Source organism: Dendropsophus ebraccatus, chromosome 1, assembly GCF_027789765.1.
Source record: "Dendropsophus ebraccatus isolate aDenEbr1 chromosome 1, aDenEbr1.pat, whole genome shotgun sequence".
NCBI lineage: Eukaryota > Metazoa > Chordata > Amphibia > Anura > Hylidae > Dendropsophus > Dendropsophus ebraccatus.
In genome coordinates, this window is record NC_091454.1 from 212347025 (window position 1) to 212364265 (window position 17241).

Sequence of the window (17241 nt, forward strand, 5' to 3'; positions counted from 1 at the left end):
ATGCCTTTTTTATCTAGTGGCTGCCAGTCTAACAATGTAGGCATATGCAAATGTGCCATGGAATGGTCATAAAGAGGACATGGGCTGGACTCTTGCCATGCAGGGGAACGCCCCCTGGGCACTTGAGCCTAATTGGCATATTAACAAAAAGGCTTATACCTTAGCACTGGAAAGGATGATTGGAATTGAAAAGGTATCCCCATAATCATGACAAATATTGCGCTCTTGGTGCATTAATTTACTATATACTCACTAGCAGCCTGCCCGGTGATGGGATGGGGGAGGGTACATGTTAAGTCCTTTAGGTTAACTGCTGAAGGTTTTGGGCTCACAAGACGTCACCTGTTGTACATTTTGCAGGTAGGGCAGACGCCTTTTTCTCCCCCACACATCAGCAGTAATTAAAAGAGACTGAATACTTAAGACGGCGGAGACAATAAGCACAAAATGGAATTTCCTGTCTTTCACTGTCAAAATCAATTGTGCCGAGAACACCGGAATATCAAATCGAAGCCGACAGGGTTTTATCCACATTGTGCAAATAAATTGCTGCAAATAAGGTTATCCGTCCACACAAATCACCCAAAATCTGCAAGTCAGTGCCGTCAATATCCCAGACTATTACCTGGCGATTCCCTCTGCGCACTGACACAGTGTAACAGAACGGGAGAGGTGACAGCACTCATACTAAACTTTGTAGGTGTCTAATAAAAATGATAGACATAGATAAATAGATAGATAGATAGATAGATAGATAGATAGATAGGAGATAGATAGATAGATAGATAGATAGATAGGAGATAGATAGATAGATAGATAGGAGATAGATAGATAGATAGATAGATAGACAGATAGATAGATAGATAGGAGATAGATAGATAGATAGATAGGAGATAGATAGATATATAGATAGATAGGAGATAGATAGGTAGGAGATAGATAGATAGATAGATAGATAGGAGATAGATAGATAGATAGATAGATAGATAGATAGGAGATAGATAGGTAGGAGATAGATAGATAGATAGATAGATAGATAGATAGATAGATAGATAGATAGATAGGAGATAGATAGATAGATAGGAGCAGGGCCGCCGATAGGGCAGTACAACCGGTACTGCCGTATGGGGCCCGGACGCTAAGAGACATGGGGGGGGGGGGGCCGGCGGGCCCCCCAGCCTCTCCTCCTGCACCCCCCCTCCAGCCTCTCCTCCTGTACCCCCCCTCCAGCCTCTCCTCCTGTACCCCCCCTCCAGCCTCTCCTCCTGCACCCCCCTTCCAGCCTCTCCTCCTGTACCCCCCCTCCAGCCTCTCCTCCTGTACCCCCTTCCAGCCTCTCCTCCTGTACCCCCCCTCCTGTACCCCCTCCAGCCTCTCCTCTTGTACTCCCCCCGCCTCTCCTCCTGCACCCCCCAGCCTCTCCTCCTGCACCCCCAGCCTCTCCTCCTGCACCCCCCCTCCTGTACCCCCTCCAGCCTCTCCTCTTGTACCCCCCCCGCCTCTCCTCCTGCACCCCCCAGCCTCTCCTCCTGCACCCCCCCTCCTGTACCCCCTCCAGCCTCTCCTCTTGTACCCCCCCCGCCTCTCCTCCTGCACCCCCCAGCCTCTCCTCCTGCACCCCCCCTCCTGTACCCCCTCCAGCCTCTCCTCTTGTACCCCCCACCTCTCCTCCTGCACCCCCCAGCCTCTCCTCCTGCAACCCCCTTCCAGCCTCTCCTCCTGTACCCCCCCCCCTCCAGCCTCTCCTCCTGTACCCCCCCTCCAGCCTCTCCTCCTGTACCCCCCCTCCAGCCTCTCCTCCTGTACCCCCCCTCCAGCCTCTCCTCCTGTACCCCCCTCCAGCCTCTCCTCTTGTACCCCCCCTCCAGCCTCTCCTCCTGTACCCCCCCTCCAGCCTCTCCTCCTGTACCCCCCCTCCAGCCTCTCCTCCTGTACTTCCCCTCCAGCCTCTCCTCCTGTACCCCTCCTCCTGTACCCCCTCCAGCCTCTCCTCCTGTACCCCCTCCAGCCTCTCCTCCTGTACCCCCCCCTCCAGCCTCTCCTCCTGTACCCCCCCTCCAGCCTCTCCTCCTGTACCCCCCCTACAGCCTCTCCTCTTGTACCCCCCTCCAGCCTCTCCTCCTGTACCCCCCCTCCAGCCTCTCCTCCTGTACCCCTCCTCTTGTACCCCCTCCAGCCTCTCCTCCTGTACCCCCCACCTCCAGCCTCTCCTCCTGTACCCCCCCCCTCCAGCCTCTCCTCCTTTACCCCCCCTCCAGCCTCTCCTCCTGTACCCCCCCTCCAGCCTCTCCTCCTGTACCCCCCCTCCAGCCTCTCCTCCTGTACCCCCCCTCCAGCCTCTCCTCCTGTACCCCTCCTCTTGTACCCCCTCCAGCCTCTCCTCCTGTACCCCCCCCTCCAGCCTCTCCTCCTGTACCCCCCCCCTCCAGCCTCTCCTCCTTTACCCCCCCTCCAGCCTCTCCTCCTGTACCCCCCCTCCAGCCTCTCCTCCTGTACCCCCCCTCCAGCCTCTCCTCTTGTACCCCCCCTCCAGCCTCTCCTCCTGTACCCCCCCTCCAGCCTCTCCTCCTGTACCCCCCCCCCCTCCAGCCTCTCCTCCTGTACCCCCCCTCCAGCCTCTCCTCCTGTACCCCCCCCTCCAGCCTCTCCTCCTGTACCCCCCTCCAGCCTCTCCTCCTGTACCCCCCCTCCAGCCTCTCCTCTTTCCCCCCCCCTCCAGCCTCTCCTCCTGTACCCCCCCTCCAGCCTCTCCTCCTGTACCCCCCCCTCCAGCCTCTCCTCCTGTACCCCCCCTCCTGTACCCCCTCCAGCCTCTCCTCTTGTACCCCCCTGCCTCTCCTCCTGCACCCCCAGCCTCTCCTCCTGTACCTCCTCTAGCCTCTCCTCCTGCACCCCACAGCCTCACCTCCTGCACACCACAGCCTCTCCTCCTGTACCCCTCAGCCTCACCCCCTGCACCCCACAGCCTCTCCCCCAGCCTCTCCTCCTCTACCCCCCCTCCAGCCTCTCCTCCTCTACCCCCTTCCAGCCTCTCCTCCTGTACCCCCTCCAGCCTCTCCTCTTGTACCCCCCCGCCTCTCCTCCTGCACCCCCCAGCCTCTCCTCCTGCACCCCCCAGCCTCTCCTCCTGCAACCCCCTTCCAGCCTCTCCTCCTGTACCCCCCCTCCAGCCTCTCCTCCTGTACCCCCCCTCCAGCCTCTCCTCCTGTACCCCCCCCCTCCAGCCTCTCCTCCTGTACCCCCCCTCCAGCCTCTCCTCCTGTATGGGGCCCCGAAATTCCTGATGGCGGCCCTGGATAGGAGATAGATAGATAGGAGATAGATAGATAGATAGATAGATAGATAGATAGATAGATAGGAGATAGATAGATAGATAGATAGATAGATAGGAGATGGATGCTTACCTTATAGCCCAGGTAGGTGAGAAGCATTGTTTCCAGAAAGCTTATTAATGCCACTAGAACCTAATTTAAAAAAAAAAAACACTAAGTTGTTGTTGTCCATATAATACTGCCATGGAGTGTCTATATAATAGCACAATACAGTAATATGTAGCACTTAAATAATAATATTTTGTGAGCACAGATAATCCTGCCACAGAGTGCATACATAAACGTGCTTTATAGGGAACACATAACACTGCTTTAGAGCTCATATACTGTATAATAGTACCGCATACTCAACATAATAGTACTATAATAACATGGCTTTGCGTGGCTCAAATTGTAATATTTTCCAGGGTACATATAATTCTGCGACAGGGTGAAAAAAAAATTATAGTGCTATATTATGCAGACATCATAGTGCTATATAGTGCAGACAGAAATAGTGCCATACAGTGCAGACATAATACTGCTATAGAATACAGACATACCAGTGCTATACTGTACAGACATACAGTGCCATACATTGCAGACATAATAGTGCTATATGGTGCAGACATAATAGTGCTATACAGTGCAGATATAATAGTGCTATACTGTATGGAGATAATAGTGCTATACTGTACAGACATATAGTGCTATACAGTGCAGACATAATAGTGCTATACAGTGCAGACAAAATAGAGCTATATTGTGCAGACACCATAGTGCTATACAGTGCAGATATAATAGTGCCATACAGTGCAGACATAATGGTGCTATACAGTGCAGACATAATAGTGCCAGACAGTGGAGACTTAATAGTGCCAGACAATGCAGACATAATAGTGCCAGACAGTGTAGACATAATAGTGCCATACAGTACAGACATATTAGTGCCAGACACTGCAGACATAATAGTGCCATACAGTACAGACATAATAGTGCCAGACAGTGGAAACATAATAGTGCCAGACAGTGGAGACATAATAGTGCCAGACAGTGGAGACATAATAGTGCCAGACAGTGCAGACATAATAGTGCCATACAGTACAGACATAATAGTGCCAGACAGTGCAGACATAATAGTGCCAGACAGTGCAGACATAATAGTGCCAGACAGTGCAGACATAATAGTGCCAGACAGTGGAGACTTAATAGTGCCAGACAGTGTAGACATAATAGTGCCAGACAGTGGAGACTTAATAGTGCCAGACAGTGTAGACATAATAGTGCCATACAGTACAGACATAATAGTGCCAGACAGTGGAGACATAATAATGCCAGACAGTGCAGACATAATAGTGCCAGACAGTGCAGACATAATAGTGCCAGACAGTGGAGACATAATAGTGCCAGACAGTGCAGACATAATAGTGCCAGACAGTGGAGACATAATAGTGCCAAACAGTGCAGACATAATAGTGCAAGACAGTGTAGACATAATAGTGCCAGACAGTACAGACATAATAGTGCCAGACAGTGGAGACTTAATAGTGCCAGACAGTGCAGACATAATAGTGCCAGACAGTGCAGACATAATAGTGCCAGACAGTGGAGAAACAATAGTGCCAGACAGTGGAGAAACAATAGTGCCAGAGCAGACAGTGCAGACATAATAGTGCCAGACAGTGGAGACATAATAGTGCTATACAGTGCAGACATAATAGTGCCCGACAGTGGAGACATAATAGTGCCATATAGTACAGACATGAGAGTGCCAGACAGTGCAGACATAATAGTGCTATACAGTGCAGATATAATAGTGCCATACAGTGCAGACATAATAGTGCCATGTAGTGCAGACATAATAGTGCCATATAGTACAGACATGAAAGTGCCAGACAGTGCAGACATAATAGTGCCAGACAGTGGAGACATAATAGTGCTATACAGTGCAGATATAATAGTGCCCTTCAGTGCAGACATTATAGTGCCAGACAGTGCAGATATAATAGTAATAACTTGGCTGTAGTTTAGGCTCTGGTGGTTGTATGGTGGTGGAAACCCCTAAACCTTACTCCATCTAGTCAATGAGGTCATCACAACAACTTACCTGAAGACCCCACAAAGGAACCGGTCTGTTCACCCAAATAATGGGAGTCCTGAAAAAGAAACATACATTACATTATTCATACTTCAATTGTAATCATATGTACTACCTAAGTATCCAAATCCCGTTATATTATATAGGTATCCATGGATAAACTGATCCCGCAGGTCCTGCTGCTGGTGCCTCTTGGGATCAGCTGGGATCAGTATTACACAGTACCTACAAAAATCAAAGGGTACCAGCTCCGCCAGAGGAAATGCATGAAGAAACTTATAAGACCATTGGGCCCTTTGAAGGCCATGCCAGCTGTGATATGGAAAACAAAGCCACAACGTGGTCCGTGCCGGGTCAAGTCTTACCAGTCAAATTTATGTTGAGATGAGTAGTTCTGCTTGGGGCAGTCCAGGCTGTAATAAAACATAGAACATGATGAGAAGCCTAGCACCTAAGCCGGGAAAGAGGTGACTCTATAAATAGGGGTATGAAAGGCTGCGGCGTACAGCACAGCGGGGAGCACAGGGCTGGCGGAGCAGAACTCCAGGAGGTGAGAGATTTCACAGCAGACAGAGGCCGGTTATACAAAGATTATAAAAATAGTGCCGAAACAGTGGCTGTAAAATAATAAACCAAAAGCACAAAGGTTACAAAGACGCCACCATCGATAAGATGCCATTCCTTCCATCTTATGTCAACCCAACTTAAAGTGACTCTGTACCCACGATCTGACCCCCCAAACCACTTCGGATAGCTGCTTTTAATCTAAGATCTGTCCTGGGGTCCATTCGGCAGGTGATGCAGTTATTGTCCTAAAACACAACTTTTAAACTTGCAGCCCCGTGCCCAAAGGGAGTATCTGTGCCCTAACTTTGCACCACCCCTCCGTACCTCCTCCCCACCCTCTTCATCATTAGGAATGCCACTAAAACATTTACTCCTGTCTGAACATTGCACAGGTGCCTTAACGATCCAGCCCATGTTCTGTATTCACACAGCTGACGAAATGGAGACAATCTGCCTGGAGCATTCCTAATGATGAGGAGGGCGGGGAGGAGGGACAGAAAGGTTGTGCCAGCCTAATGCATACACAATCTAGGCCACGCGCGTTGGGCACAGGGCTGCCAGTTTAAAAGTTGTTTTTTAGGACAATGACTGCATCACCTGCCGAACGGACCGCAGGACAGATCTTTGATTAAATGCAGCTATCTGAAGGTACAAGCGGTTTTGGGCTGGTCAGATTGTGGGTACAGAGTCGCTTTAAAGGAGAAGTCCAGCAAAAAATTTTTATAAAGTATTGTCTTGGCCCCTCAAAAATACAGATCACAAATATACACTTATTACGGGAAATGCTTATAAAGTGCTTTTTTCCCTGCACTTACTACTGCATCAAGGCTTCACTTCCTGAATAACATGGTGATGTCACTTCCTGCATAACATGGTGATGTCACAACATGACTCCCAGAGCTGTGCGGGCTGTGGCTGCTGGAGAGAATGAGGGCAGAGGGATGCTCAGTGTCCCTCCAGTGTCCTGTTTCCCTCAGTGTCCCTCTGCCATCATCCTCTTCAGCAGCCACAGCTCTGGGAGTCGGGGCGTGACATCACTATGTTATCCAGGAAGTGACATCACCATTTTATCCAGGAAGTGACATCACCATTTTATCCAGGAAGTTACATCACCATGTTATCCAGGAAGTGAAATCACCATTTTATCCAGGAAGTGACATCACCATGTTATCCAGGAAGTGAAGCCTTGATGCAGTAGGAAGTGCAGGGAAAAAAGCACTTTATAAGCATTTCCCATAATAAGTGTATATTGGGGATCTGTATAACTTTTGAGGGGCAATGTAATACTTAAATAAAAATTTTCGTTAGACTTCTCCTTTAATTACCATTGCCCAGTCCATTCCTCCTGCCCTGACATGAAAAGTTGATGGGGTAAAATGTGTCTAAAGGCCCTATTCCACCAACAGATCTGACGACAGATTATCTGCCAAAGATTTGAAGCCAAACCCAGGAGTGGATTTGAAAAGAGGAGAAATCCAGTCTTTCCTTTATGACCTGTTCTCTGTTTATAGTCTGTTCCTGGGTTTGGCTTCAAATCTCTGGCAGATAATCTGTCATCAGATCTTTTGGTGGAATAGGGCCTTAAGGATCGGGGATAGCTACTTAACTGTGGGGGTCCGACTGCTGGGACCCCTAGTAATCACAAGGTCGGAGGTCTGTCCCGAGAGAAAAGATCAGCAATGTCCATGCACGTCGGCTTTTAGGACTACTGAAGACAGTGCTCAACTATCCCGCAGTCCCACAGAGAGGGAACGGAGACGCAGCTGAACATGTTCTCCTTTACTCTGTTCCCAAAAGGACAAGAGACCCCTGTTTTCCAGATTGGGATAGAGATAACCCCTCTAAGCAAGTCAAAAGTGCCTCTAGGACTTTCTTGGTGAAGAATAAGCTTATAGTACTGGTTTAGAGGCCGCAGTACTCAGCTGGATATACACGCCAGATAAAAGATTTTCGGCCCCCTGTCTAATGTTTATGGAGGTCTCGATACACAAACCCAATGACAGATATTGTAGGAAAGAAGGATGGAGCATTTTGCTTGCTTCAGTTTTTGCCCATAGTCAGAAGGATAGGACTAGACAAAAACAAATTTACAGTAAGTTTGGGCTCATAAAATTCCAAATGTGGAGCTGAACCTGAACTTACTGTAAATTTGCTTATTTCTAGTATTTCTAGTATCAGCCAAAATTATATCAGGTATATGGCCAGTTGAAGGTGTTGTTACTGGTAACCCAGCTATAGAGAACAGTCATCAAACAACAGCTCAACCTTAAGGGTGCGTTCACACCTACAGGATCTGCAGCAGATTTGATGCTGTGTTCAGTTATTTAAATGAAATCTGCTGCAGAAAATCAGCTGCAGATCCTGTAGGTGTGAACGCACCATAAAGGGGTATTGTAGTCCTTGTGTAAAAAAATTTTAGGGGGCAATGGAAAAAAAACATACTCACCTACCCCTGCTCCTCTGCAGCTCCCATTCACCTGCAGCTGTACTCTCTTCTACCTAGATGAGCGCTCAGTGCAGGACCTGCAGCCACAGCAAATTACTGGCTGCCAAGGTGACCCATTCTGGCCAGTGATTGGCTGAGTCGGCAGGTCCTGCTCCAGAGCGTTTCCCTAGGAAGAAGAGAGAAGAATGGGGGATCAGACGGATCAGAGGGTAGATGGAATCTGTGGGGGGCTAGATATGTATATATTCTATTCCCTGTCCTAGTATCATATTAATTTTTACACTAGGGACGGAGTACCCCTTGTCTTGCGGACCACAATCGGTTTGTCTTGGCTGTTTATGCAAGTGATTGAATAGAGAAAAGAGGAAAGACGCTGCCAAGCTCCTCAGGAACAAATGGATCTGGCAGGAGAATTGGGGGTCCCCATACAAATTAGATGCTTGATTGGGCCACCAAAATTGCCAGGACAAGAATTTTGTAAGCCCAGCTTTACAGCCACAAAGACAAAGTCAGCGGTGTTCCTGAATCAGCCTTCTCAGCCAGGAACCCCAAATCTTCTCCTACAGACTGGAACCCTTTATCACCTTCCAGGAATTTGATGGCTGATCACTTGGAATATAACACGGCAATTCCCCAGCCCGGGCTGTCATTGTGATAACTCGCTCCTGCTAATATGACAAAGAACTGAAATAATTGTATCCTTGTCACCGAGGCGGCAAAAATAGAAGTGAATGTAAGTGCCAGGTTCCCGAATGCAAAAATAGACACTTCTCTGCTTCCTATAAAATGAAAAATCATACAAGAAAAGGGGGAAAAAAATCAAAGCCCCTCGCTTTCCAGCCCAGCAGGCACACGTTTACCACGCACCTTGTATAATATAGATGCCCTATGCAGAACGCCAGTGTCAAGGTCATAAAGACATCATCATCTGTTTCTATTTATTTTTTATACAACATTATGGAGCGACCATCTTGCCTGCGCTATTGTTAACAGTATTTAGTGATATGGGCATGCTCTGTGACCAATGAAGAGGGAATTCACAAGGAGGGGGAAAAATATATACAAATTTTAATCTTTAGGCCCCGTGGACATAGACAACAATGGACAAGACCTGTTTTGCTGACATGAGTGGGAAACATTACTGGGCATGCTCTGTGACCTTTGAAGAGGGCATTCCACAAGGAGGGGGAAAAATATATAAAAATATAAATCTTTAGATAGCATTATTCCAGGTTGGATATACTCACCAGTTTGCTTTCCCTTCTCTTGGATCATCCAGTAATACTCTTATAATGTACAGAAGGCAACTCAGCAACTTTAGAGAAAAGTTAAACAATCGGACTCTTAAACCTGGAAAACACAAACAAGAGTAAAGAAGGAGAAGTTTCAACTAAACCTCCGAATTGTGGTGTAATAGCTGTGCCCCACATAGGTCCCATATGGAAGAAGAGACTATATGTCACATAGCTCCTCCCTCCTGACTGTGCCACCCTGTGGCGGGAGGAGCAAGCAGACTCCATATGATGTAGCTCCTCCCTCCTGACTGTGTCACCCTGTGGTGGGAGGGGCAGACTCTATTTCACATAGCTCCTCCCTTTTATCCTTCTGTATTAAATACTTACTTGACCTCTGATTTTTTATAAAGAACAGTTTCATTCGTTCCTTGAAGGAGTTCTCATTCACGTAAAATTCTACTTGGACCCTAAAAATAGAATAAAAAACAAAAAGAGAGGGAATGTCACACAGGTCAGTAAAGCAGATGAAACGCTGTTATAGCATAAACATAACAAAGGGGACAACATATTGACCTCCCCAACTCCCATCCAGGCTGAAAACTCATAAAAAATCAAGGATGGAAACATTAATAATTACAGGTCAGCTGTCTCAATCCTTCTGTAAATGCACAACCACAACCACTCCCATCATCCCTATTCATCCATTCACAACAACAGCTCCCATTATACAACTGCAAGGCCTGTTTCTAGGCGTAAACCTTGATAAATTAGAGGAGAGTAGGCCACACCTCCTCCCACTTGCCACGCCCCCCACCCCCACCCCTCCTCCCCAGCTGGTAGTGAGAAGTGTCCAAGCAATTTTCTTAGTTTCTTTATTTTTTTTTTATCGTCATCATAACCTTTTTTTATCTTTCCATTGAACCATATGAGGGATTGTTGTTGTTTTTTTGTGGGACAAGTCTTATTCTTTAACGGCATAATTATGTGTGTGTGTGTGTGGTGGGGGGAATAGAAAATATGCTATATTTTTATTTAATTATTTTTTACGTTTTACTACTTGGAGATATCAAATGTGTATAGTTGTGTTGTTTTTTATGTTTTATATAACAATAAATTCTTTATTTTGGGCTAAGGTTGGGATTTTTTAAATTGTATTTTAACAATTTTTTTTTTTACTAGTCACTTTTAGAGACTTTGACCGGCGACTGTTTGATCACTCATACAATACACGACACTCCTACCGTTGTGTAGTATATTGTGCCTGTCAGCATAACACTGACAGGCAACCTATACAGCCATGTTTCATAGTTCATTTTCCACACTCCTTACTAGGGGGGTTTAGGTTTCCAATATAGAATGGAGTCTCCAACTTTAAACTAGCCATACACATAACACAACTGTCGGCTCAGTTACCTCATTCCCTCAGATAGATGCCCACTTGGCCCAGCTCAGTGTGCATGTGCTCTCAAGTAGGAGAAAGCTGCTGCCATAAACTTTTGACAGTGACTTTTGTCTTCAAGACCAAATAGAAGAAGTCAATATCCACCTAATAACCTGATGGTTCTCTCCCAAGACTTCTGCCACAAGAAAGGGGAGCGGGGAGGTCCCATACACAATAGATGATCAGCCGGTCCCACCAGAATCTACAGGTTCTGCTGACACTAATCTAATCAACCTCTATTGTGTATAACCAGCTTTCTGCCTTTAGTACTTTGGATAATCAGTGATGCCTGCTGAGATGGTAAGTAGAAATGATCGAACATCGGAAAATCTTAGGTTCTCTAACTCGAACCTTGTAGAACCTTCCGCATTTGATTCCCAATGCCTTCCCGGTCAGTGAGGAAAGAGGAGACAGTTCGAGTACCGCCTGGAATTCCGGGATTCAGCCCATTACCAAGACTGAATCCTGGAATTCTAGGCGGTACCCGGGCTGTCTCCTCCTTCCCCACGGATCGGGAAGGCATCGGGAATCAAATGCGGAAAGTTCGAGAAGGTTTGAGTTCGATAGAACCTAAGGTTTTCGATGTTCGATTATCTCTAATGGTGAGGGGTATTTGTTGCACCCATTGCAGTGCCAACCTCTCTGCCAACTCTTCTCCTTTACTCTCTTGAGATATCTGGTTTACAGAGTCTCTGAAGCTCCTGTAGGTGAGTAAGAGGCTTCAGGTGCCTATAAGATTCCTCGGAGCTCACAGAGCTGAATATATCACGTATAGAAAGTCTAACAATTGGCCCCTATTCTTTTGGCCCCTCAGTATGGGCAATGTGGTGAAGCTGGATGTGACTACCTCTTCTCCATCCTCCATTTTACAGCTTTTGTTTGCACTTTCTTCCATTCTCAATTTCTCCGGCTCCTTTCAGCAGAGATCATCTCTTCTGGCCTTTTAAGCCTTGTTATTCAGCAGGCATTGATTGCCGGCTGCTCGGAGGCATCATCTCCCCATCCTTCATCTCCTTTAAATAACCCTACTTCACAATAAATCTCTGTGAATTATTGCGGCATCTTGTACTTGCATAATCCTCCACAATTCTTTATACCCTGTACTAAAAAATAAAAATAATCCTGGAAACTGAAGGCAATAGCGATCTCCGGGCTGCTGAATCCATTAGCGGTCATTAGTCTTTGCTATGACTTCTAGATCTATACAATGCCCTCAGAGAAGTTGACCCTTCTTATCCTCACCCGAGATGCTCTGGTTAACCAGACTTCTTGATTTGTAATGTAGAATGTCTGCGTCTCGACAGGAATGACACTGGCTGTAGAAGGTGCAGTGTCTATGGTAACCCTCTGTTCATCCTCTTCGAGTGATTTTACACCTTCGGCCATGGTTAACCTTGTATGATACCGAACAATTCTGTGATAAACGTTTATTTCTGACAGGTGGAGCAACTGAGGGCCCAGAGGAAAACAGCAGGAAGCCTGAGATATAGGTATATAGATGGAACTAAATAACGGGTTTACTCCTCCATATGGGGTTGTCTTACTCTTGTTATTCGGGACCCATTACTGCCAGAGCCTGGGCCCTCATGTGGTGATGTCTACATGTCCTCCTCGATAACTATCTATGAGTGATGAGTAAAACACCAGTGGGTGAAGATGTTGAAAACATGGATACAGACTATGGTCTCTGGCTGTATCTATGTTTTCCAGGCAGCCTTAAAGAGAACCAATCATGGACGAAAGAAAAAAAAAATGTATTCCCTAATTAGATGCAAATCATAATTTTATTGACATTTGCAAATATAATTAATTATTTTTATTGCCACGTTTTTGAATTATTCCCTTTTTACTTTCCTGTCTTGAGCCGGCTCTTTTCAAAAAAGACGGCGCGAGACAGGAAACTCCCGTCATGCAGAGTGGCAGGAAAGGTTCCCATGATCCTTTGCCTGCCGCTCTGTTAATACACAGTGATCTCGCGCTATACAGCGCAAGATCGCTGTGTATTATCTAAAGTCCCTCTTCTCTAATCTATTTATGAAGATACAGACTGCCTCTGCAATCTGTAATCTGTAGCTTTATACTTTACCTAATCCTCTTCTTCGGTGCAGCAAGGCCGGCGCCGCCATCTTGATTACGTCACTTGCGTTCCAGCGGTGGAAGACAAGGCCCGTAATTAAGATGGCGGCGCCCGGCCTTGCGGCACTGAAGCAGAGGATAGGTAAAGTATAAAGCTACAGACTGCAAATGCAGTCTGTATCCTCATGAAGTCTATCTATGAAGATACAGACTGCCTTTGCAGTCTGTATCTTTATACTTGACAAGATCCTCTGTTCCCTGGCTGTTTCGGCGGCGTCGCCATCTTGATGACGTCACGCTGGAACGCAAGTGACGTCAACAAGATGGCGGCGCCCACTGGAACTGCCAGGGAACAGAGGATCAGGTAAAGTATAAAGATACAGACTGCAAATGCAGTCTGTATCTTCATGAATAGACTTAGGGAGAGATGTACTTTCATAATAGGGACAGTTATATTTAGGTGATTGGTTCTCTTTAAGGCCCTATTTCACCAAGTGATTATCGGCCATACTTAGCCGTTTGGTATAATAGTTCATGTTAATGAGATTATATGCTGATCGTAGTCTTTCACCGTGTTGAGAAATTACGATCACAACAGTGACGGTCTGCTGCTCATTGCTCCCTTCAATGGGAGCAACCACCGCTCTCTTCAATGGGCCACCCCTCCCACAGCCCCCCATGGCCCTTCCCGCTCCTGTGTGTGTGTGTAATACCACAGATAGAGAGCGGGGAACGAGAAAGAAGCAAGTGCTGACCTGATAGGTGACTCAGTTTGGAGATTTTCACCGGCACTGCTTCTGTGCAGAGATGGACAGATCGATCCAGGACTCAATCGGGACTAGCAAGTGATTCGCACCGGGGTGCACCTCTAGTACAAAACTTGATACATGAGTAATACGTAGGAAACAAAGCTGAGGGCACTCACCGGTTTTGTGCGATTCTTCTTTATTATTTCATCATGGATGAAACTTGTGGGTACAAATCACAAGGCGGCAGACGCCATAGTACTACAAACACAATATACACATGACGGCCATTTCGCGCGCATGTGCGCTTCCTCAGAATGGTGCAGTGTTATACGGCCTTTAGGGCTGAATCCAAATTCTTCAGCCACCGCTACACTCAGGTTCGGACTAACCCGATCGTGCATGAGGTTTACTCATCTCTAGTAATGAACTTTTTTATTTACTACATCCCTCATTTAATCTCTCGCCTCCGTATTTTATAAATGATCGCTAAGACCAAGAGCACAATCTGTCCCCTGGCCGGAGCCCGGTGTTAATATGTTTCTTCAATGTGGAAGCCAGCAGAGCGTCCGCTGTTCTCACCTCCTACTAACAAGCCCAGACCTGATCTCTCCAAGCTTCAATAACCTGGTGACACTTATTATAACATCTAATCTTGAGGTGTGCTCCATGTTCTGTTCCCTACCACAAGCCAAAGAATAAAGAAAACCGCATCATCCCCCCATCCAGTATAAGCTTAGAAGAAGATGGTGGACTGTCTATTGCTTTGTCTCTGGCTTACCACAGCAGAAAGCTTCTCCGTATGGGACCAATTGTTCTGATCTCACAGGTGAAAAAAATAAATATTAATCAGATTTTAAACCACGTCCCCAGATATTTAACTCTTTCTCGTTGCCCCCGAAGCAGCACATTCGTGTATTATCTGGAGATTAGCACTTTCTTAGAAAGACTTCATGAAGCGGTGACCGGAGCGTGATGACATGTTCCTCTACTTATCTCCTGAGCTAACGCCATCTCTCATCTTCGTGGATTATCGGTGGCGGCGTATACGCCCGATCCCGGCCAATCACATGTCTACCTCCCATGATTTACTTGTTAAACCGTTAAATGGATTGAGCGCAGTTAATTGTTGATTGTTTGCTCTGGATTACCTACAGTAATAGCGTGAACTAGCAATTTCCCAGACAGCGATCCTCAGTGTCATTCCCGCTCCTCTCCGTCCTCAGTGAAATTGCTATATTAAATGCACAGAACATTTAATTGCTTCTACTCAATGGAACATTCGCCAGGGGTCAACACATATACAAAAGATGGGGCAATTTCCCCTCAAAGGGGCCACTGTTACATTGGTTATTAAAGGGCCATACACTAAATATCATTTACCATGACAAACAAATGTTGTAGCCAAAGATGACATTTTGTGAAAACAAAATATAGCAATTAAAGGGGTTGTTCAGTAAAAAAAAAAAAAATTCTTTCAAATCGACTGTTGTAGAAAATTATGTAGATTTGTATTTTACTTCTATTTCAAAAAGTACTTATCAGCTGCTGTATGCCCTGCAGGAAGTGGTGTATTCTTCCCAGTCTAACACAGTGCTCTCTGCTGCCACCTCTGTCCATGTCAGGAACTGTCCAGAGCAGTAGCGTGTTTCACCAAAAATAAGACAGTGCCTTATATTATATTTTTCAGCAAAAACAGGCACTATGTCTTATTTTTGAGGGGAAATAAGACATCCTCCGTAGACCTCCGTGGAATAGTCACCCCGGGACGTGGGTCAGGCGTGAGGCAGAACGTGAAGCGGTGTGTGACGTGTGGCGGCATGTGGCGTGACATGCAGACCAGGCTGTCTGTGGTGCTGACTTTGGAGGTCCGCAGGCGGATTTGGTGAGTCCTGGGTGGCGGCGGGTGCCTTACTTTTAGGGGCCTAGTATAGAGTAGGGGGTGCCTTATTTTCAGGGGGAAGCCTTACTTTCAGGCCCCTAGTAGGGGGGGTTCCTTTTTTGGGGAGATACCTTACTTTAAGTTAGAGGGTAGAGTAGCAGGGGTGTCTTATTTTAGGAGGTTGTTTTTTGTTTTTTGTTTTTTCGGGGGAAACATGGTAGTAAATCCCATAGAAAACCTCTCCTGCTCTGGCCAGTTTCTTACATGGACAGAGGTGACAGCAGAGAGCACTGTGTCAGACTGGAAAGAATACACCACTTCCTGCAGGACATACAGCAGCTGATAAGTAATGGAAGAATGGAGATTTTTAAATAGAAATTATTTACAAATCTAGATAACTTTCTGGCACCAGATGATTTGAAAGACAAAAATTTTCGACAGAGTACCCCTTTAAATAAAGGAAATGCTACATTCTGTGACATTGGAAGTCATATAATAGTCATCTGCTTCTGTTACACAACTGTATTCTGTAACAAAATAAAATTGTAATATCACAAAATTATAATCTGTGATTACAATTGGTATGTTGTATTGTAACAGAATGGTAACCTGAGCGCTCCATCACAGGATCACTGCACCGACATAAAGGGATCCACCAGGTTCCATCATGGCAGCCGCAGATGGCATATGTGACAGAATCTGTAATGGAGCCCTAACCACACATGTGAACAGAGGCTTAACTGTATGTTTCCTGAACAAGAAACCCTCTCTGGATATGGCAGGCATGCACAAATAGCTGATGGCGGCAGAGCTCTATACGCAGAACTATTTGTTCCTGCAGGATACGTCTTGTGCAGTCTTCATGCAAATTGCTGTACTTTCATCTTGGGTATGTCACACATTACAGGCAGTGATGCTCTGTCTAAACAATGACCCCAGGCGAGACTGCAGATATTCACCTCTCCTCCACTGTTCTACATTCCCTTCACACATTGGGAGTTATGAAGAGTGAAGGAGTGAGGAGAGGTGTGTATATATATATATATATATATATATATTATGGTTTTATTTAAAAAGAGCTTGTTAGCTGTATATCAGAGACGGGCAGATAAAGCAAATGGAACCTGTCTATTAGGTGTTTGCAACATTATAAAATCATGTTTTCCTTCCAAGCACAAGCTGAGCTACTGCATGCATGACTTCCCCCTCCCCCACCCCTCCCTGTTTGGCTTCCAGTCCTAAGCCCTGTACATCAATCATGTGGTGTAAGGAGGCATGCATGCTGCAGCTCAACACAATTTCTATGACTCAAGCTTAGAAGGAAAACATGATTTTATAACTTTGCAAACAGCCATCAGCTAAGAGACAGCTATTACTTGTTTTATCTCCCTATTAGGTATCTGGTATAATAGAGAGTTGACAGATTCCCTGGATTATCC

At 46.2% G+C, this 17241-nt stretch overlaps 1 protein-coding gene across 4 annotated transcripts in view; it reads right to left on the reverse strand.

Annotated features, from left to right (window-relative positions):
• The window catches only part of LOC138768714 (potassium channel subfamily T member 2-like), a 138266-nt gene that overhangs the window by 67202 nt on the left and 53823 nt on the right, over nt 1–17241 (reverse strand). For 3 of the 4 annotated variants that reach the window (XM_069946675.1, XM_069946672.1, XM_069946679.1), the window contains exons 2-6: nt 10045–10124; nt 9670–9772; nt 5775–5822; nt 5419–5467; nt 3405–3464 (exon numbers count right to left, since the gene is read on the reverse strand). In XM_069946675.1, coding sequence (XP_069802776.1) covers nt 3405–3464; nt 5419–5467; nt 5775–5822; nt 9670–9772; nt 10045–10124 — 340 coding nt within the window. Of the gene's footprint in view, nt 1–625; nt 694–3404; nt 3465–5418; nt 5468–5774; nt 5823–9669; nt 9773–10044; nt 10125–17241 lie in introns of those variants that run through there. The other variant, XM_069946685.1, reaches the window with a different exon arrangement.